Source organism: Corvus cornix, chromosome 11 (genome assembly GCF_000738735.6).
Source record: "Corvus cornix cornix isolate S_Up_H32 chromosome 11, ASM73873v5, whole genome shotgun sequence".
NCBI lineage: Eukaryota > Metazoa > Chordata > Aves > Passeriformes > Corvidae > Corvus > Corvus cornix.
Window position 1 is genome coordinate 8019934 of NC_046341.1, and position 19795 is coordinate 8039728.

Here is a 19795-nt window from a genome sequence, read left to right on the forward strand (position 1 = left end):
AAAGTGCCTCCGGGGAGGCCGTCTGATTGGGCAACGAGGCCCCTGACGGCCTTAGGGCGGGACAAGAGTGGGCGGGGCGAGTTTTTATTGGAGGAGACGCCGCGGGGCGAAAAGAGCGGGAACGCAAGTTCACTCAAACCGGGGGGAGGTGGGCGGGGCGTTGCCATGGCGGCGGGCTGGGCCCGGGGGAACCAGGGAGAACGCGGGCGGAAGCTGGGGGGAGGGCGGGAAAAAACAAGGGGAAAAATCGGGAAAAACCCCGAGGGGAGCCGAGCGGAACCGGGGGGAACCGGAAGGGATTTGAGGGGAACCGGGGAGGAGCTCAAGTGGAGCCGGAGGCGGCCCCAGGGGAGCCCCGTGGGCAGGGGCGGGGCCGAGGAGAATGACGGAATGGGTCAGGTTGGAAGGGAGCACAGTGGGGTCATCTGGTCCCGCCTCCCTGCTCAAGCAGGGTTGTCCTAGAGCACGTTTCACAGGATTGCATCCAGATGCTTCCGGAGTATCGCCAGTGAGGGGAAACTCCACACCCTCTCTGGGCAATGTTCCAGTGTATGATCACTGTAAACTCAGTAAAGAAGTTCTTCCACATGTTCGAGTGGAACTGCCTGTGTATCATTTTCTGCCCATTGCCTCTTGTCCTATTGCTGGGCACCACCCAGCAGAGCCTGGTTCATCCTCTGACACCTCTTCAAATAGTGACAGACACTGATGAAGTCTCCTCTCCGTCGTCTCTTCTCGAGGCTGAACAGGCTCAACTCCCTTTTCCTTTTAAAATAAGCTATGTTCCATCCCTCTGGTCCCCCCAGGCTTCCTGCTGGCCTCTCCTCAAGTCACCTCAACCCCAGCTTCCTCCGAGGTGACCCAGGCACGGCCCCTTGGCGAGGTGAAGGTGTCACACACAGAAACAAACACAGGTGTATCGAGCCATCAGTCTCTGTGAGGGGGAAGATGGGTGAGTGGCACTCCTGGCCTTGCTGCCTCTGGTCACCCAGCCCCGTTTTTCACAGTTAACTTCCGTGGTTTCTGCTTTTTTCCAGGTCAGCCAGCAAGTCCACAATCTCTGCAAAACACAAGGATGGCTTTAATCAACACAGAGTATTTGTTGTAGGCTTGTTTGGATTTTTTTAAGAGATGAGAAGATGGCTTTCCCTCGCTGATAACGAGCCATCCTGTTTCCTCAGTGTGGCTTTGCCAATGTCTCTAATGATATTTTGGTGTTTTCGCTTCAGCCAGGGTGATTCCCTATGTCAGGGTCTGCTGAGGGAGGTGCTGGTGGGAGATGGAAGCACAGAGACCTGATACACAGTGGTTTCTTGGGCACATTTTCCACATCTCTTGTATGGATCTGGTCCCGTAGGATGGAGTGGATGAGATTGAAGGGAGTTTTCTCCCCTCAGACAGGTGAACCGAGGGAAAGGTATGACCTCTGTGACTTCAAGCACACCAGAAATGTTCCTCTATCTTTTCCTGATGTTTCTGTTGTATCTCCTGATGGAGACCAGTTACTCATCGGATCAGACCCAAACCAGCTTCAGAGACAGTGAAAACTTCCCTGTCACAGAGCAATGCCCAAGACTGCAATTTACTGCTCAAAGCCCAAAGCAGGAAATGTTCCTGCAGAGTGTTGTGGCTGCTCCTCCATCTTATGGGATCTGCAGGACCTGAGTGGGGATTAACCCACAGACCCCTACTTCTAGTTCAGTGCTTGTCTGACAGAAAAAGCCACTTTTATGTGATGCTGAATGAAAAAACAGCCTGGTGATTATTGTCATGGCATGGGTAAATAAATATTAATCATGAGGTCTGGAATCTGGGGACTTGCTAGCATAAAAAGGAAGGTCAAGGCAGGATCCCGAAAGACAAAGCCAGGCAAATTCATGTGGGAAATAAGGGGAAAACTGCCTGCTGAAGTAGCTGATTGAAGGATGCAAAGGACCTGTGGAGCAGATGTCCAGGACACTTACCCTCGGCAGAAGGGCGCTGGGAAGGCTCAAAGGCCCGGCACTGTTCAATGATTTTCCTCAGGTCGTCAGGACAATCTTCCCCAAGAGGATCCCAGTAATGGTGATTGCAGATTTTCTCCACGATCTCCTCAGAAGTGCAGCCTAGACAGCAAGTGCAAGCAGGAGTGTCGGGATGGAGCTCTGCTGCCACAGGAGGGTGCTGGGGAGGAAACCCAGCACAAAGCCAAGAGCCTGCCTGCAGCCTGTGGCAGGGAGAAGCCAGCAGGGAAGTGACCCAAACTCCATCTGCAATGAATCCCCCTGTATTTGGCATGACACTGTTGGGCTCCAGTAGAGCAGGATGTGTTTATGCTTAAATGCACAGAACCATCCAACAGAAACAAAAATGATTTGCATGTTTGTGGTTTAAGCATGTTGCTTTCTATAAGCTGTACTTTACTGTATTGGAGTTTCAGGAGAAGCTGTGAAGCTGTCATGCAGAGCCAGGCACACCAGGCACTGCGACTGGCATGTGCATGGGATGCTCAGGGAAGGAGCAGGGAGCGTCCAATGCCAGACAGGAACCACACTGTGCCGTGTGGCTTTTCCGCAGGGAACCAGATACTTCTGTCTCACCTTCAAATGGGATTTTGGAGGTTGCAATCTCTGCCAGAACGATCCCAAAGCTGGAAGGAGACAAGTAAGAGTCTCAGTATTCATTCCACTGTGTATTCCTCCCTTCTAATGGAGAGGACTGTTGGGCTATGCCAACTGGAAGCACATGCTTATGTGTCCAATTAAGCCTGGCCTCATTCTATAGCTCAGCAGCTACTCTGCCAGACACCTGCCTGCTCACAGGCATCTCCTGGGAGGGACAGACACACCTGTATATTTCACAGGGCCTCTTGTAAGGGTAGGTGATGTCTTTTAGGTTCTCTGGAGCTATGTAAGCCAACATAGAGACTTGTTTCCAATTCTTCTGGGCTTTTCTCTTGATGGATGATTCTGTTTCGCACAGCTCAAATCCTGACAGCTGATTGAGAGAATAAGAGAGAGAAAAGGAGAAGTAGAAACCTGTGGTGCAGCTAGGGACTGCCCTGAGAACACAGAGCGAGATGCCCTGGGCAGCAAAGCTGGTGTGCAGCCGTGTGTGCTGCCCATCACGGGTCTCTTCCTGCAAGCAAAACCAGAGGTGAAGGCAGGTGAATTGCTCCAACTTCAGCTCATCCCAGGCTGGATGCTTTAGGAATGCTCACTTTGCTGATGATAAGACCAAGATAGGCAGGTTTAAGTGCCTAAGGGGATAGGGGAATGGCACTACCCCATTTTATCCTGGACTATCACAATTCCCTTCAGCGTTGGTGGAGGGAGACATCCACAAAACCATTCAAAACTCCCCAAAGCATCTCCAGGTGTGGTGCTTACCTTCACACAGTAATCCCCAGCCACCAGGAACTTGCTACTGCAGATGCAGCCGTGGACTCGGGACTTCTCCCCTGTCTGGTGCAACCTGCAGATGGATGGAACCAAGGGCAACACATGATGATGATGATGATGATGATGGACCCATCCCCACCTCGGTGCTCCCTCCTGCTGTGGAGGGAAAGACTGACATGCATCCAGAGAAGCCAGCAGCTTTCTGCCTGTCTTGGTGGATCAACCCTGCCAACCCAAGCTTTCCAGCAGGTGCTGGAAGAGCCACTGTGGGCAAAACAACAAGCCTTGTGGATGAGCAGGACCCATAAGGAGAACTGGCCATGCTGTAGAGTGCTTCCAAGTCTGCCCTGTGGATCTGAGGAAGGGGATTTCCCCTTTCCATGTCTTTGCAGGCTTGAAGCCAGATGCAGGGGCCAGTGACCAGGGTAGATGGGTGCTACTACATCCAAATCCACTACCTACCTCTCCACCAGCCTCCCATCTCAGTGTCCCAAGGTGGTGTCACTGGGAATCAGTGTCTAGCAGGATACCACTGCTTACTCTGAGATACCAGGAAGCTGCACACAGCTTTTGGATTGTCACGTGGATTTACTCACTGATTTATACAGGAGCTCACCTGTAAAGGCCTCTGGCAGCTCCCAGGGCCATCCGAATGCGGATGTCCCAGGAAAGATGCTGTTGCTTGTTCAGCACATCCCGCAGCGTCCCGTGCTTACAGTACTCCATGACAATGGAGAAGCAGGGGCTCCCGTCTGCAAGGCAAAAGCCTTGTGCCACCTCTTGGGAAGGAACCACAACAAGCCATGTGCCACCAGCTAGCGCTGGGGATGGCAGGGGAAGAAAAAGGTGACATTAATATGACACCCCTACCATTCTCCTCAATGCAGATCCCGTACATGCGCAGGATGTTTGGAGACTCAAACTTCTTCAGGGTCTGAATCTCCTTTTCAAAGATGTCTCTCACCTTGCTGTGGAAAAGGACAGCATGGTGAGATCCCCGGAACAAGGCATGACATGGTGCTGTGCCACCCTCCTGGGGGCACACTCGTTCCCACCCAGGGCAACTCACACTGGGTCAGTGGTCAGTGGCCTCTTGAAAGTTTTGATGGCAACAGGGTACTTGAGGTACTCGCCCTCATAAAGGTCATAGCTCTCGGTGTCCTGTAGGTGCCTGTGGAAAGTGAGTTGGTCCCGCTTGATCTCAGTGATGTCTTCTCTTTTACCAACGTTGACCTTCTTCAAGCCTGCTCCCACCATGTGCCAGAAGGGAACAAGGGACACGTTAGGCAGGGCTTGGGGGTAAAGGACACAGTGCCCAGGGTGCAGGTGGTGTGACACCGACTTACGCTCCATCTCACGAATGACTTTGTTCAGCTCGCTTTGCATCCAGTCTACCTTGTTCTCCATATACTGCCTGTCGATGTAGATCTCCTCAGCCATACCTTGGGGCTCCTCAGTACCTGGGGAGAGAAACAAGCAGAGGTTGGGCCACTGTATGAACAAGCATGACTGTGTGGATTGTTTTTCTCATGGCTTAAATGCCCCTTTGGCTCTCCATGGCCATCAAGCCAGAGCTGGGCAGCAGCTGGAACAGCTGGAGAGAGGGGCCAACCACCAGTCGCAGGGAAAGAGGGTTTGCTAAATGCACTCACTTGCAATCACCTGGTCCAAGAAAGCTCTGTCATCCCTCAGGTCCTCAGCATCCTGCCTGCGACATGTCTTTGACTGGAAGGCTTCCAGGAAAGCCTGCTTCTGCTCTGCCTGCAGCAGGAGCGAGAGGCCCTGGGCAATGTCCTCCAGGCTTTCATTCACCCAGACAAACTCCTCACCAGCACTTCGGGCTCGCAGGAACTTCTGGATCCAGCTGGTCTGGCTGTATTTCATCACCAGTTTCTGGGCTTCCCACAGTGCCCAGAGCAGTTTTTTCATCAGTTCCTCTTCGTGGTGGGAGATGTGCTGTCGTGGCTGAGCCCTAAGTATCCTCACGGGCTCCAGCAGGATCTGGATGCGCTCCACGAGGCGCTGGCACTGGTGCTTACAGCACTTCACCTGCTCGAATTGGGCATGGATGGCCTGGGCCACGGAGAGGACCCTCTCCACGATGTCCATGCTTGCAGCAAAAGGCTTGGCCACTGGGGATGTGGGCTGGCAGTGTCTGGTGCAGGTAAGCCTCAGGCGCTGCTCAGAGATCAGCTGGATGCAGCTCTTCCACGCCTTCCACCCTAAGGAACACCCTATTATGGCACAGCATCCTCCCACAGCCCATCACATCTCCAGCTGCTTTGCTTTCTCTGCTTTGTCCAGCACTGCAGCTGCTCGTGCAGACCGGAGCAGGCACACCCAGAGATATCACTAGCAGCAGTAGTGGCACACCTTTCTCTGCATTAGCAACAGATGTTTTGGCTTGATTTATGTACATTAATTTAGTATGAGCCATCCCAAAGAGCTTCCACCCAGAGGAGCAGGGACATCAGTTACCCAAGGAGCATCCCCTGGGCAGCATTCCTGGCTCCGGCCCCGCGTCACCCTGGGGTCCTGCCCGCAGAGCCCATATCTTTGACTGTAAAGATCTGTTTTCATTTCTACCCAATGTCTCTCTGTGTGGTTACCCATCTAATAAAGGCTTGTGCCTCTTCACAGCCCCAGCATCCCAACTTCTCCACATTTTCTCCCCGTAGCGCCCACTCAAGATTTTAAATCAAGCTCTTTCTATGCGCTCAGCATCCCCACAGGGATGGTGCCTGCTCCCCAGCCCACATGCAGGTAGCAAGGACAGAAAACCACCCCTGTTGCAGGGAAATTAGCGGCAGCCACTCTGATGCAGCCAGCGTTAAGAGAAGGGTGCCAGGTTCTTCTGGCTAGAAAAAAGACAGAAACGCACCCAGAATCCAGCTGCAGCCACTCTCCCGTCCTCGTCAGGCTCTCTCCAGCACAGCCCCCAAGGAAGAATCTCGTCCGTGTGCCAAGAGAAACCGTCTGTTACCTGGTCCTGCTTCGCTGACCTCGGCTGCCTCCGCAGACTGGAGGGGCAGGCAGGATGAGCACAGGTTTAAAGGGTGTCACAGCGGAAGGGACATTGTGCAACCCACTGGAGCTTCCCACGCCATCACGGCTCCCAGTTCCCAGAAAGCTACTTGGGGTATCCCCAAGGGCTGTATGCCCTTGTGCTGGGTTTTGCCTGATGGAAAGAGGAATTGCCCACAGGAAGTGCAGTGGGACAAAGGGGATGGGGAGGTTGTGCCCCCCGTATTGATGCTTGTGTTATTTAGAGCACCACAACCCATTCTGCTGTGCTGGCAGCAGTGGAAAGGCTTGCCTAGGGCACTGGAACACTCACAGTAAGGGCTCTGTGCCCTTCTGAACTTCCTGCATGTGCAGAGAGACCCTCCAGAGCACACCCCTGAGCCCCGGGACCCCCCAGCACCAAAGGAGATGGGCTGCGGGCACCGGTGCTGGAAACAGCGCTTGACCTCTGCTGGGAGCACAGGAAATTTTGCAGACGGCTTCGTCAGAGGGCCAGGCTAATTTTGGGAAGCTCTGGGGCACATGCAACACTATTGCCCAACTTCAGAGAAGTGAGTGGCAGCTTCTGTTTACCCAGAGCCCCGGCGTCACTCAGGTTTGCTGTGAGTGTCCCCTGCAAAGCTCCTACCTCACCGTGGTTGATGAGGGGAGCCAGGAACGGTGGCTCCAAGGGCCATCACCACCTGGAAAGGGACACACCAAGGGCAGGAGAACACGCAAGCAGCCCCGGGGGATACATTTGCCAGAGCCTTTTTAGAAAGTTTTATTTTTCAAAATATACAGTTTATTTACAATTGTAGTGTCTACAGTTTTACATATAAATTTATTTCAAACCTTTAAATATCTGCAGTAAACATTAGGGAAAAAAATAATAAAAAATAAAATCACAGGATCAGCAAAAAAAGGCATCTCATAGTAATTCTTTTCATTGGAGTTTGAGTTTCAAGTAGCCAATGTCTATGAAAACCATGAACTTGATGAATCTGGCAGAGAGATATGGGTGCACTGGTTAGAAAAAGGCACAATCCAGACCTGCGGGACCCACCCCAAAAGGGCTGCAGGCCAAGAAAACCCTGGGCTGAGATCGGGCCAGGAGAAGGACCTAGGACAGGGAATCCCCTCGGCACGAGTTAGGCAATAGGGTTAACTGCAGCATGTGGATGCCCTGGGGAGAGGGCACCCCAGGAGAGACAAGGGCTCTGGCAAGGTGCCAAGGAAGAGGAGGGAGGGCGGCATCAGGCACTTCATCTTTCAGGCAACAGATCTGCCCGTGCATCCATAGCCTGGAGTGGGAGGGCAGCGAGGTAGGGGCAGGAGTCCACCAGGGAACCCCACAGCCTCTTCCTCCCCTTTCCCCACCATCCTCAGCCCCCCATCCCCTTGCCCGTGCCACAGCTGGACCACAGCACTCCACAGGGATGCTCCACTTTGGAGTCACTGCTGTGGCACAGCCCCCAGGAAGGGGGCAGGGACCAGCTGGCCTTGCTGGGGGCTGGGGAGGGACACCAGCCCCAGTCCAGGGGGTACGGAGCCGGCAGCTGAGCACTGAGCTGGAGCTGTCAGTCCTCTTTCTTGAAGGCCTCCTCAGGGATGAGTGTCCGGAAAGGATAATCCCAGAAGCGTGTGCTGATGCCAAAACCTGTGGGCAGGGAAGAGAGTGTTCAGCCCATAGCACCACCATCATCGAGGTGTTGCAAGGGCTCTGTGTTAGCTGGTGAGGGAGTTCCACATTTTGGGAAGGGAGGAAGGCAAAGTGAGGGCAAGGAGGAAGAGCAGAGGGAGCAGGAGCTGGCTGCGCCATGCCAACAAGCCCCATGGATGATAGCTTATCTGGATGGGGCACTTTCTCCTAGGAAACCGGGCAAAGGGCAGGTTGAGCAAGCACTGGGCTACAGAAGGTGTGGGACAGATGTGGGGAAGCCCAGGGCCTCACCCCTACACCTGTCAATGCCTCCCAGCAGGAAGAGATGCTGCCCTGGGCAGGGACAGGCACCCACATCCCAGCATCATGGGGATTTGGCCTCCACCCTGGCTTCCCCAGGCAGCAGTGATGCCCACCAGTGAGGCGGGCTGCTGCCTGCACCCCTGCACTGCTCTGGCTCCCCATCCTCAACACAGGAGCCAGGAAATGTTCCCCATGAGCTACAGCACCTCACATGCTGCTTCCCCAGCAGGGCAGTGCTTGCCTTTCCCCATCCCAAATATTTTGGAGCAATCAGCTGCACACATGCAGGTAGACTGGACTTTGACAGCCCTTGCCCCTGCCAGCATGCATGGAGAACATGGTGCTACCTGATTTTTGGTGTTCAAAGTGGTGCTTGACGTGATAAGCCTTCAGGCCATACAGGTAGGTGCCCTTTTTGGGGGAGCCGTAGTGGAGGTAATAGTGCATCATGTCGTAGATGACGTAGCCGCAGAGTCCCCCGACGAACACCGAGAGCCCCAGCACCTCGGGCAGCAGGAGCCGCAGGACACCGTAGAAGAAGCCGATCACCAGCGAGGCTGGCACAGGAGGGAAGACCAGGCGGGAGCTGTCGAAGGGAGACTGGAAGCAGAGAGGGACAGTGGGACAGGCAGCTCCTAGCCCACCCGACCTCCCCCAGCACGTCCCTGCCGAGCACTGGGGAAACCCACTTGGGAGAAGCCAACACCAAAAACCCTCTCTGAAGTTGTACCCGGTGGTGAGAGCAGCCCTCCATGCGTGCCAGGGTGGGCAGGCAGGTGGTGGCTTTAGCTGGCAAGTGCCCAAGCTCCATAGGGCCATTTCCTCCAGTGAAGCTAGAGGGATCCTATGGCTCTTTTGGTCTTCTCCTTGCCCAACCACAGAGCTTGCAAATTTAATTCCAGCTCCTCCAAGGCTGTTTTGCAGCCCTCACTGGTACTGGGTAAGTGCCTCGCTTGGGATGCCACCAGTCACACTGAACAGGCACAAACAGGCTCTGCCTGGGCAAAGGCCATGCACTAACAAGCTCCAGTGGGGCAAAGGCCACCATTCCCACGGCCCGGCAGGCGCCAGCAGAGGCGGGAGCTGCGACTCACCTTGTGATGCTGCCCATGCAGCAAGAAATGCAGGGTGATGAGATAGTAGTTACTAGCAGGTGGCTTCATGTGGAAGACAAAGCGATGGATGAGGTACTCTAGCAGGGACCACAGGATCATTCCCAGGATGAAGATGAAGGGGAAGTAGTATTTGTGGACAGGGATGGAGTACTCTACACAACGAGATGTGTGGTGGTCAGCAGGGCAGGCGATGTGCGGGTGCTTTTATCCATCACCATCCTCCCACTGGCGTCAGGGTGATGCTCAGCTCTCCCTCCTTCCCTCCCACCTCCCATCCACCTCCTGCCCTGAGCTTCTAGGGAGCTACCTGCCCAAGCACTGCTCCAAACCACATTTTCTTTTGATTCCCATTAATTTACAGAAACAGTGAGCTTCTTGCTGCCTCAGGAAGCCAGTGAGGGGGGGTCCCTGCATTCCAGATGCCAACAGGGGCTTGGACGTGCACTCTAGGGACTGTGTCATCCTTACAAAGCTGCTTCACCCACCAGAACACGGCAGGAGGGACCTTAATTGCACAGGCAGCACTCGTGACAGTAAAACAGTGCTGTTGGTGTTCCTTTTTTGGGGAAAAAGAATAGATTTGTTGGGCACTTTCCCCCGCAGAACATTTTTCAGCCACCTCCTTCTTTCTGGGCTGGCTGCCAGCCCTGTGTCCTTCCTAGGAAAATTTGGATTCCCCTAAAATCTGCTTATTTTTGGAAAAAAACCCTACAAAACTTGGCAGCAAGGTGCCGAATGCCACAAGGAGCAGGGGGTGCCTGTGCAGCAGGCGCTCTCCACCCCACAGCCGGGCACAGCTGGCACTGGGTGGCACCTTGCAAAAAAAATAGGGAACCCAGAAAAAAAGAAAAAAAAAAAAAAAGACAACAAAGAAGACAGCCTGCCCCGGCCACGCTTGTTATTCCCGGGGGAGCAGGGAGCAGACAGTGGGAGATTCAAGGACAGGCGCTTCGGGGAAACAAGCCCCGCACTGTGCGGCGCCGGCGGCGCTGAGAGCCGGGTTTGTTCGCCCGCCACGCCGGCATTCAGCCGCGGCCCGAGGTGGGCGTCAGCGGCGATTGGAACACTCCCCAGCACCGGCAGGGCTCAGTTTTGGGGATGGAGGGATGGGAGGCAGGGGGGAGCAAGCTGCAGCCCAGGTCAGCGGGCTCTGTGCCTCTATTGATCTCCTGGGGGGAACAAGTCTTGTGGTGAGAGGATGGGATGGAGGTGGGCAAGCACCGGTGGCTTCATGCAGGGGACACGCTGGTGGCCGCAGGGAGAGGTGCAGCTGACCTGCTGCTCTTGCATGTGGCTTGTGGTGAGCACGTACAGAAGGAGGGATGAGGAAGGGATGCAGGTCTCCCCCCACCCAAGGCTGTCCTGCCCCTATACCCAGAGTGGGGTCAGTAAGGGAAGCCCAACGACTTTGCTGCTGCTTGTACCTGTGGTGAAGGAGGAGAAGAGCCTGGTGTTGCCTTGAGCAAGGGAGGTGTAGCTGACCCAGCTGAGATAGAGCACCACGGGTGTCCACACCATGAACACCACGTACCTACGGTGTAGAAGGAGATGTCAGAGGGAGTGTCCTGCTGGCTGGTGAGCCATTCCCCCCTCCCTGGGGAGGCACCACCACAGTGCAGACCCTGGGATCTCACCATGCTGTCTTGGAGAGGAACTCAAGGAAATCCGAGTGGAAGAGGCGGATGGGCCGATCCACAGGTTGGTGCACCCACTCGTCATACTTCTCCCCTAAGTAGCCCACCTGCCACAGCAAGGGCTTCTGCCAGTCCACCAGGTCCTGAGGGAGCAGACAGCGGTTGTAGGGCTGTGGAACCCACAAACCATCCCAGTACCAGGCACAAAGCTGAGCTGCTGCGGCAGGATTTAGGGCTGCAAACTTCTTCCCATACCCCAAGGGCAGTTGCTCCTTGTTTCAAGGTGCCCTGAGCTCCCCACAAGCACCAGCACAGGGCAGACAAGGGGCCAGACAAACACCAGCCCCATCTACCCATGAACATGGGGCTTAGCTCACCCGTGTTACCAGGTACCTGCCAGCGGATCAAGGTGAAGGTGGCTGTACCCAGACCTGGCTCAGCATCAGGCCCTGATAACTGGGGCTCTTTGCCTCTCGAGCTGCCAAGATTAGATAGTGAGCAGTGATATTCCCCAGCAGAACACCTCTGGTAGCACATGGATCCCATCCCCACGGCACTGCCCCAGCCAAGGACATTTCTCCTTGTGCAGAGGACACATGGGGAGACCACAGCTGTTTGGGCACCCCAGTGAGGAGCAAAGTGCAAAGGGATGGGGAGCAGCGATACAGGGTGGGAACAGAGACTCCAGCACTGCTGCTGTGCATGGCTGAACTCAGGTGCAAGAGGAAGGGACCTGTGCAGGCACGCATGTTGGCATGGCATGAAAATAGGGAGCCACAACTGGCAGCACCACCTCTGCCACTGCTCAACATCCCCAGATGCATCTTCTGCTGGCCTGGCCAGATAAGGTGGATTCTTGGTTCCACCTCTGCGCCAAGACTGAAACCACGCTCGCCCAGCTGAACCCCAGGACTGGCAGCTCTCCTTGGGCTGCTTGTGCCACACAGCACTGGCACAGCAACCTGGCACCTGGGATTGTGCTGCCAGTGGTGGGGATGGCTCGGTCTGGGGCACCTCAGGGCAAGGAGCCAGGGTGGCTGTGGGCATTTTGGGGGCTCTGCTGCAGGCAGGGATGAACACAATCACACAGGAAGGGAAACAACCCCAGCTGGTGTATGGGATGGGAACAGAGCCATTCTCCACTGGGGAGGTAGAGGAAAAGTTAAAGCAAAAAGGTCACTTTGAAATGCCATGTTCTCTTTTAAAGGTGCTCAGTGATAAAATATTAATTTGGGGGATGAAAGATGTTCTCCTGCTCGAAAAACTTTCTACAAGATAAAGGCACGCCCACCAACCAGCTGGGACCATGCAAGCTGTGGTGACCAGATGGTGCTACAAAGGGCAGGGACAGCCGAAGGCACCTTGGGAACAAACTCCTGCTGTTGTGGTATGCTTGGAAAGGAGCTGGCAGGGCAGCCAGGGATCACCCTGCCTGGGCTGGGGAATCCCTTACTGCTCATTACAAGTGCTTAGGCAAGGGAAAAAAATAAAATAAATAAAGCAATAAAATAAAGCAAGAAAGAAATAAAAGCAAGCAAGGTGTTGGCTTGGCAACATTTCCCTCTGGAAGGGCACAGCCACTGTCAGAGAAAGCCATCCCTCCCACGCTGCTGCAATGGGAACCTCCCAGCGTGGCCACACCTGTGTAATAAAGCATGAGCAACGCCATCCACACCAGGAGAAAGGGCAGAAGTGGCTGGATCAGTTTGGCTCCCTCACGCCATCCCTCCCATCCAAGAAGTCAGCAGAAATCCAGCACTCGTTCAGGGAAAAGGAGACCTGGTGTTTCGCAGGAGCACTCCAGCAAACAGTGTGCTGGAGGAACTCCAGGGCTCTTACCTTCTCCACATCCACTGTTTTGTAGCAGAGATCTGCCTGCTCTGGAGTCTGGGCTGCAGCAACCACCTCCTTCTCATCCACTGTTTCAGAGAGACTCTGAAAAGAGAAGGAAAACCCTGTGGTGAAGCATCAGTGGTGGATTCAGTTGGGGATGGTGATGGCTGTAGCACGCAGGGGTATGGCCCGAGTGAGCTCCTGCCTGCTAAATAAATATGGGGAAAATTCTGGTGAATTTAAGTCAGTCAGTTCCTGCAGAGCAGGTTCCTGAGGGAAGCAGCTGCCAGTGAGCTGCGCTGCCCTTCAGACCGTGCACTGAGCATCGCAGGCTCGGGGCTCTTTGGAAACCTCCGTCCGAGCCATGTTTGGAATACCCTGCCTGCTGCTGGGACAGCATGGGTGCTTCAGGGTGGCAGTGCAGAAACTCTGGGCCCTGGGCCAGCATTTCCCCCTGCAAACAGGCAGTGCCATAGCAGGGGTCACCTTGCCACTGCCAGCAAAGCAAGGGGCATTGCTGGTTAGTGCTCCCTCCTCCCACCCCACTGATAACCAACAAAAGCCCAGCTTGGCTTTTCAGTCCTTGAGAAAGCTGGGCTGGCAGACCTGGGGGGTGTGGCACAGCTGGTGCCACCACGCTGGCTGTGGGCACAAGGAAAAACACAGAAGCAGGGACCTTGTCCAGGGAAAAAGGCAGTGTGTCCTTCACAGGGTGACACTGGGCTGGGTGCCTTTGCCATGGGCTATGGAATATGGCAGGTGGGGTTTGGCTGTGGCTTAGGAGAGCACGCTGAGGCACAGGGGATGCACTGGTGCAGTGGTGGCAAGACGAAGACCCAGCTGCAGTCTCACTGCCAGGGTGGGCTGAGAAACAGGAGAAACCTGCCTTGTCTGATGCTTGGAAGCAAACACATTGCCAGCTGCCAGCACCAGCCTCCTTCCCATAGCTGTGCCAGCTCCGGCGCCGTCCGTGCCGCTGGTGGGGGGCTTGGTGAGGTTGCAGCGTGCCCATGCAAACCCCAAGCCAGCCGTGCCCCCCAGCAGCAGCGCCGGCTCCCCGGGCAGGACGTGCCAAACATGCCTTTTCTCCCGCTCTGTCACCTTGGGTTACCCATTAACCCGGAGCAGGGTACGGCGGGGCCCGGCACAGTCATTCCCGACGGGGCTTCCAGCTGTGCCGCTTCCAGAGAGGAAGGGTTTTCTCCCAACTCCTCAATGGAGGCTCTCCCCACTGCTACAAGGGGGATGCACTGCCACCCTATTGATGGGAATACTGCCCTGGCAGCTGCAGGAGGGCCTGAGATGCAGGAGAACCAGTGTCACCTTGCCAGGACACGAGGACTTTACTCTGTGCCTTGTTGGGGACGCCGAGGCAGGGCTCGGGCACTGTTTGCCGACAGCAGGCACTCCTTGCAAGCTGTGCTCCCACCCCATTTCCCGGGCTAGCCTGATTTCAAGCCTCATTCTGTTGGTACAGGAACTGCATTACCCAGCTCTGAGGCAGCCCCTTGCCTGGGGCAGCGGGCAGGGAAGGACGGGGGATATTTTCAGACAGTATTTCCAGGCTGGAATCCCACTGGCATCAATTTTACTGCAGGCAGAGTACTGATATGAGCTGATGCCATGTACCACCACATCTCTCTGTGAGGATTCCCACTGCTATTTTCCACATTGCACACTCTGTCCTTCAGCCAGACATTCCAAAACTCTAGGGCAGATGGGATGCCTTAAAATCCAGCAAAGCATGGTGAATTTATGGTTTTGCCTCTGCCCTGCAGGTGCTTTGGAAGAAAATTTGGCTTTAAGAGAGTGAAACGGCTTATCCATGCCCTGAGAAATGGGCTGATGCTCTCCACCTTCACGCTTGCACCACAACCTAGCCAGCAGCAGGAAGGATGCTTAAGAAAGCTGGGCTGACGCAATGCCCGGTACCTCTTCTCCCTCTTCCGAAATGTTCACACACCTCCAGTTCCCCTGCTCATGGATGCCTGAGCACTGTGTCATGCCTGGAGGCTTCCCAGTCCTCCCAGGTCAGGGAAATGCACTGGGGCGCTCCCATCCCACCTCACCACTAGCACCTGGGCTGGGTGACATCAGTGAGATGCCATTGCCCTGTGTGATATGGCAGCTCTCTCTCAGCACCAGAGTAATCTCCTCCTCCTCCTCTTCCTCAGGGAGCCGGAGGAAGGTTCTCCTCTTGCTCACCCTGGGGCTGGCACTGAAAGGACTGGGAGCTGTGGTGCAACCAGGATGCAAACCACATGCATGTCCCAACTGGCTCCCCAAAGGGTGGCCTGTTCCTGCCTGTTCCATGCATGCAGGGGCCCTGCTGGGATCAAGCCCCATGACACCCAGACCAGTGCTGGGACTTCTGCCCATTCTTCTCCAAACAGGAGATGGGTTGGAAGGAGGTTGAAGGGGTGTGCTGAGCTGGGCTCTGCTGTCACCTGTGGGTGGTGAAGATGCATTTGAGTTGTCCCCAGGGAAACAGGTCCTGCCAGGGAAGATGAACAAGGGGCCTGATGTAAGAAGGGAAAGTTAACACCCATGAGGTGCTGCGATTGTAAGCGAGTAGCAGTCCCAGCAAGGTGCCAGCTCTGCTGCTGGTAGACAACGGGGCCAAAACCCAGGGCATGGCATGATCCAGTGACTGGGTGACCCAGCATCCACCTGCGAGCATCTGGCTGCCCGGTGTGGGTGAGATGGGGAGCTCGGCATTGGCCCTGCACCAGCTGGAGAGCACTGGTCATGCCACCCCAATGCTGTCCTGCATTGGGACTTGGAGCATTAAAAGAACAAAATCCAGCTGTGATGTGAGCAGACACAGACAGAAAGGGTGGTCCAGCACAGGGCTCGGTGTTCCTGGGACACAGGCAGAGAAGCTGGAAACCTCCCCCTAGCCCAGACAGGGCGATGCTTCCTGAAGACAGCCGCTCTGCCAAAAGCCTGGACCCAGGGTTTTTTCCACCCATTTGCCCAGTGAGTCAAAACCCAGAGGAGTCCTACCATACCTCTGCATTGCTCCACAGCCCCAGCACCTTCACTGAGCTCCTCAGAGGCTCAATTTGCTGGTGTCCACATGGGACAAGCTCTGTTGGCAGTGCAGGTACATCCACGTAGCATGAGGACACCCCAGGACATGCAGAGAGCTCAAGCAAGGCCCTTGCTTGTGGTGGCACCATCCCAGCACCACCATCCCACCAGTATCGTGGTCCATGGGCAGTGGCTGGCAGAGACCCATGAGGCTGTGTCTTAGCCCATTAAACACTGGGTGCAGCAGGACTATTAAAAGGAGGTGAATTTACCTCCTCCTAGTCATAATAGCAATATAAAAAGTCACTTCTTGTTACATCACCCCCAAAGAGGTGCCCCAGGTGTCCCGCCTACATCCAAGTGTACTCAGGCTGGGACGGAAAGCCAGGGCGAGCCTGACGTGCAGCAATACAGGCAAGAGGAAGAGAAGGACACTAAACCTGAGAAGGCTGGAGGATTTACCGTGACTCACAGCCACATCATGCACCCCAAAGAGGCTGTGATGAAAGTCTCTCATTGCTTAAACTGGAGGGGTAATTAGATGATCCAGTTCCCTTCTAGCGAGACTGTTAAAATCCACTGTCTAGTTTAGGTAATTACTGGTACTCGCTTTGATCTCCCCTATATGTCCTGCTTGCATAGATAAAATGTTTAGGGGTTAATTTGTCCTTAGCCAAATGGGTTTGGGTGATGCAGAAAAGGGACCTGTGGCTGAAGGAGAGAGCCACAGGAAGGGGCATGGAGACACCAGTGGGATGAAGGCTGGATCTTATCTTCTTTCTCTCCCCTGCATTAACATATTTTTCCCCCTTTCCAAAATCCTGGAAATCCCTGGGGGAAGGAGGGGAGGATGCTGGATGCCTGTGGGACCACAGCATCCTGAATTCCTGAGCACAGGGATGATACAGCCCTGGGAATTCCAACGGGTGAGGAGAGGCCCTGGCAAAGCTGTGGGGATCTGGAACCAGACTGGGGCAACGTAACACTTCCTTCAAAGAGCTGTTTGGGGTACACCTGCTCCAAATTACCCAAAGCATGAACCCAAGCACCACCAAGGGCATCAACTCTCCCTAGAGAGGATTTTTGGGGGGTGGGGAGTGGGGCAGAGCAGCTCACACATCAGTGCATGCCAGACGTGGTCTCACCATGCAGCAGGCAGCTCTAATCCCTCCCCACTGTATTACAGCCTGGGATGGTTTATCTGGCACCAGGCAGCATCTGATCTCCCCTGCGCCCTGGTGTTATCACGCCATGTATTTGCATTGGGATGGTGGCAGCTCTCCTCGGCGCGGGCTGAGGCGCAGGAACCCGTTCATCCGGTACCTTCCTTCGCCCCAACCCGTTGGGCTCGTCACGCCTGCAAGGAGGCGGCGGCTCAGCGAGTGTCCCAACAGAGGAGGTGCCATCGCCAGGATCCATCCAGGGAGAACGCAGGCATTGCACCGAGGCTGAAACAAAGCCTTGTCTGTGGCGCTGGGGCTGAGGCTGTGCCCTGGGGAGGACACCCAGCGAGAGCAAACAACCAGGCAGAGGGACCGGCCGGTCACTGACCTTGCAGGGATGTCTAGAGGGGAACACCACTGCTGGGCTAGTGAAGGGGGCCGGGCTGGCCCCGCTGCTCAGCATCCTGCCCACGGCATGCTGGTGAGGGCTGGTAATTGGGTAGCAGCGCCCACTGACACCCAGAGGCAGCGGAACTTCCCCAGGAAACTTTCCCGTCTGCCTGGACAGCACAGGGCTGGCACAGCGGGGGTGTCATGGACACCCATGCCCCACACCAGGCAGTCAGGGTGATGGCTGGGCTCCTCTCACCAGCAGTGGCTGCTCACCACTGGCAAACCCTTGTGGCCAGCACCTTGGTCCCTGATTGAGTGCTCGGAGTGCCAGGAAGGGTGTCCTGTCACGTTGCCCACCCCGTGCCATACAGTCCTGCTAAAACTGACAATGAGCTCCATCTTCTGCATCCCTCCAAAGACCCCAACACCTCCATGCCACATTGGCACCCCAGAGCCACCCATCAGCCCTGCTTCCTAGCATGGCCAGGGTGGGATGTGGCTGTGGAGTGGGACCCTGTAGGTACCAGACTCTGTGCCCTTGGCACCCTATGGGCCTCAGGGTCCCCTGCACACCTCAGGCACCACCCATGCAAGATTCCAGGAGCCTCAAACACCCTCTGTCCCCTTCACCTCTCATGCCCGGTAGATCCCAGACCCTACAGAGCCTGATCCTAGGGGTCCTGTCCTGGTCAGACCCAACACACACCATGTCCCATACAGCTCAGACACATGTGGCTGCACTAAACACCTTATATGCTACATGCATTCCAGAAACTTCTATCCCAAAGCCTATCCAGCCTCTGCATGACCTGAACAGCTTGGACCCTGAGAAGCCTGGACCTGGAGTGTGCTACAGACCCTGTATAGCTCAGATCCTGCAGTTTGGATCCAGGGTGCCCTACAGACTCTGCACAGATTAGACTCCATGCACTCTGGACTTGAGATGCTCTATAGACCCCGCACTGCACAGATCCCAGAGAGCACAGACCTGAAGCACCCTACCAAAACTCGATCCAGGACCTAGGGCACACTATAATCTCTCTACATCCCAATCCCGGGACGTGGGGCGCCCTATAGAAACGCTGTACATGCCGGCCCTGGGACCCGGGGTGCCTTAGAGAGACCCTGTACGTCCCGGATCAGGACCTGGGACACCCCATAGCCCTTGTTCACGCTGGACCCGGCACCTGGGACACCCCACAGCGACTGCCATCTGTATATGCCCTGCCCAGGTCCCCCTAGAGCCCATGCCCACCCGGTCCCGGTTCGGCCCGCGGCGGTACCTGCTCGTCGCCGGGCTCGATCTCCCCCACGTAGTACTGCTCCAGCCAGCGGCGGGCATTCGCCGAGTGCCGGTGGGGCGGCCCGTCCAGCGCCGCGCTCACGTCGGTGCCGGCCCGGCGGCGCAGCAGCTGCTCCCCACCCGGGTGCAGCCGCACGAAGCCGCTCAGGTCGTAGAGGCGGCGGTGGCAAGAGACCAGGCAGGCGCCCTGCGCGCAGCGCGCCCGCACCTCGGCGGCGCTGAAGGACCGCGGCCCCGCCGTGGCCATGGCCCCGCCGCCGGTCCCCGTCCCGGTCCCCGTCCCAGTCCACTCCCGTGCCGTGCCGCCGCGCTCTGCCCGCACCTGCTCATCTGCATACATGCATATGCAGCCAGACCGCGCCCTCGGACCACGCCCCGCCGCAGCCCATTGGGCAGCCACGGACGGGTGGGGCATGGTTGGGGTGGGGAGGCTCCGCCCCACCGCAGGTACCCTCGTCCGGGAATGTGGGAATGAGGCATCCTTGGAGAGGCAGAACGGGGAGAAGGGGGCACAGGTCACCCACAGGGTGAATGGGGAGATGGGGCGTCTCCAGGGGAGGGGAATGTGTCCCCCAGGGGCCCATGGGTACGCTCAGGGTGGGGGAATAGAGGGTCTGGGCAACCTTGGATGGGTTATGGGGGGGCACCGGGGTACCCCCTGGTGGAACTGGAGTATGGGCATCCCTGGAGCAGGGATGAAGCTGGGGGGTATAAGGCACCCCTGAGGGAATCACCCCTCCCAAGATATCAACCCCCTTCCAAGGTCCTCGGTGGTCAAGGGAGGCAGAACCCCAGTCCTGTTCAGAGTGCAGTGAGAGAGCAGGGTCTTTCCTGGAGTAAGCCAGAGGCCAACCCACCCCAGTGTCACTTGCTGCCTGCACATCCCCTCCCCAGCTGTTTGCTGTTTCAGTGTTTAATTAAGTTTGAAATTAGCCGGGGGGCAGGAGGCAGCCCCAAACACCCAGAAGAATC

The 19795-nt window shown here is 56.1% G+C and overlaps 2 protein-coding genes across 2 annotated transcripts; both read right to left on the bottom strand.

Annotated features, from left to right (window-relative positions):
- Positions 1–214: 214 nt before the first annotated feature.
- On the bottom strand, positions 215–6383 carry MLKL (mixed lineage kinase domain like pseudokinase). The gene is made up of 11 exons (XM_010396664.4): positions 6262–6383; positions 5033–5602; positions 4727–4840; positions 4450–4624; positions 4251–4348; positions 3997–4132; positions 3369–3453; positions 2828–2976; positions 2580–2629; positions 1965–2105; positions 215–1060 (listed from the first exon to the last, which is right to left on the bottom strand). The coding sequence occupies exons 2-11, from the start codon at positions 5487–5489 to the stop codon at positions 1008–1010; spliced, it is 1458 nt and encodes a 485-aa protein (XP_010394966.1). The 5' UTR covers positions 5490–5602; positions 6262–6383; the 3' UTR covers positions 215–1007.
- Positions 6384–7151: 768 nt separating this feature from the next.
- FA2H (fatty acid 2-hydroxylase) lies at positions 7152–19132 on the bottom strand. Its single transcript, XM_039558463.1, has 7 exons — positions 18804–19132; positions 12938–13033; positions 11099–11241; positions 10889–10995; positions 9444–9616; positions 8697–8949; positions 7152–8043 (listed from the first exon to the last, which is right to left on the bottom strand). The coding sequence occupies exons 1-7, from the start codon at positions 19068–19070 to the stop codon at positions 7964–7966; spliced, it is 1119 nt and encodes a 372-aa protein (XP_039414397.1). The 5' UTR covers positions 19071–19132; the 3' UTR covers positions 7152–7963.
- Positions 19133–19795: the final 663 nt, after the last annotated feature.

Coding starts and splice junctions, on each gene's coding strand:
- MLKL (XM_010396664.4), bottom strand. CDS start 5,489: ATGGACATCGTGGAGAGGGTCCTCTCCGTGGCCCAGGCCATCCATGCC. Junction 4,841..5,032: donor CTTGGACCAGGTGATTGCAA/GTGAGTGCATTT, acceptor TTCTCTCCCCAG/GTACTGAGGAGCCCCAAGGT. Junction 2,630..2,827: donor AGGCCCTGTGAAATATACAG/GTGTGTCTGTCC, acceptor GTCTCCTTCCAG/CTTTGGGATCGTTCTGGCAG.
- FA2H (XM_039558463.1), bottom strand. CDS start 19,070: ATGGCCACGGCGGGGCCGCGGTCCTTCAGCGCCGCCGAGGTGCGGGCG. Junction 8,950..9,443: donor TGCATGGGCAGCATCACAAG/GTGAGTCGCAGC, acceptor CTCTGCTTCCAG/TCTCCCTTCGACAGCTCCCG. Junction 8,044..8,696: donor CTTTGAACACCAAAAATCAG/GTAGCACCATGT, acceptor CCCTGCCCACAG/GTTTTGGCATCAGCACACGC.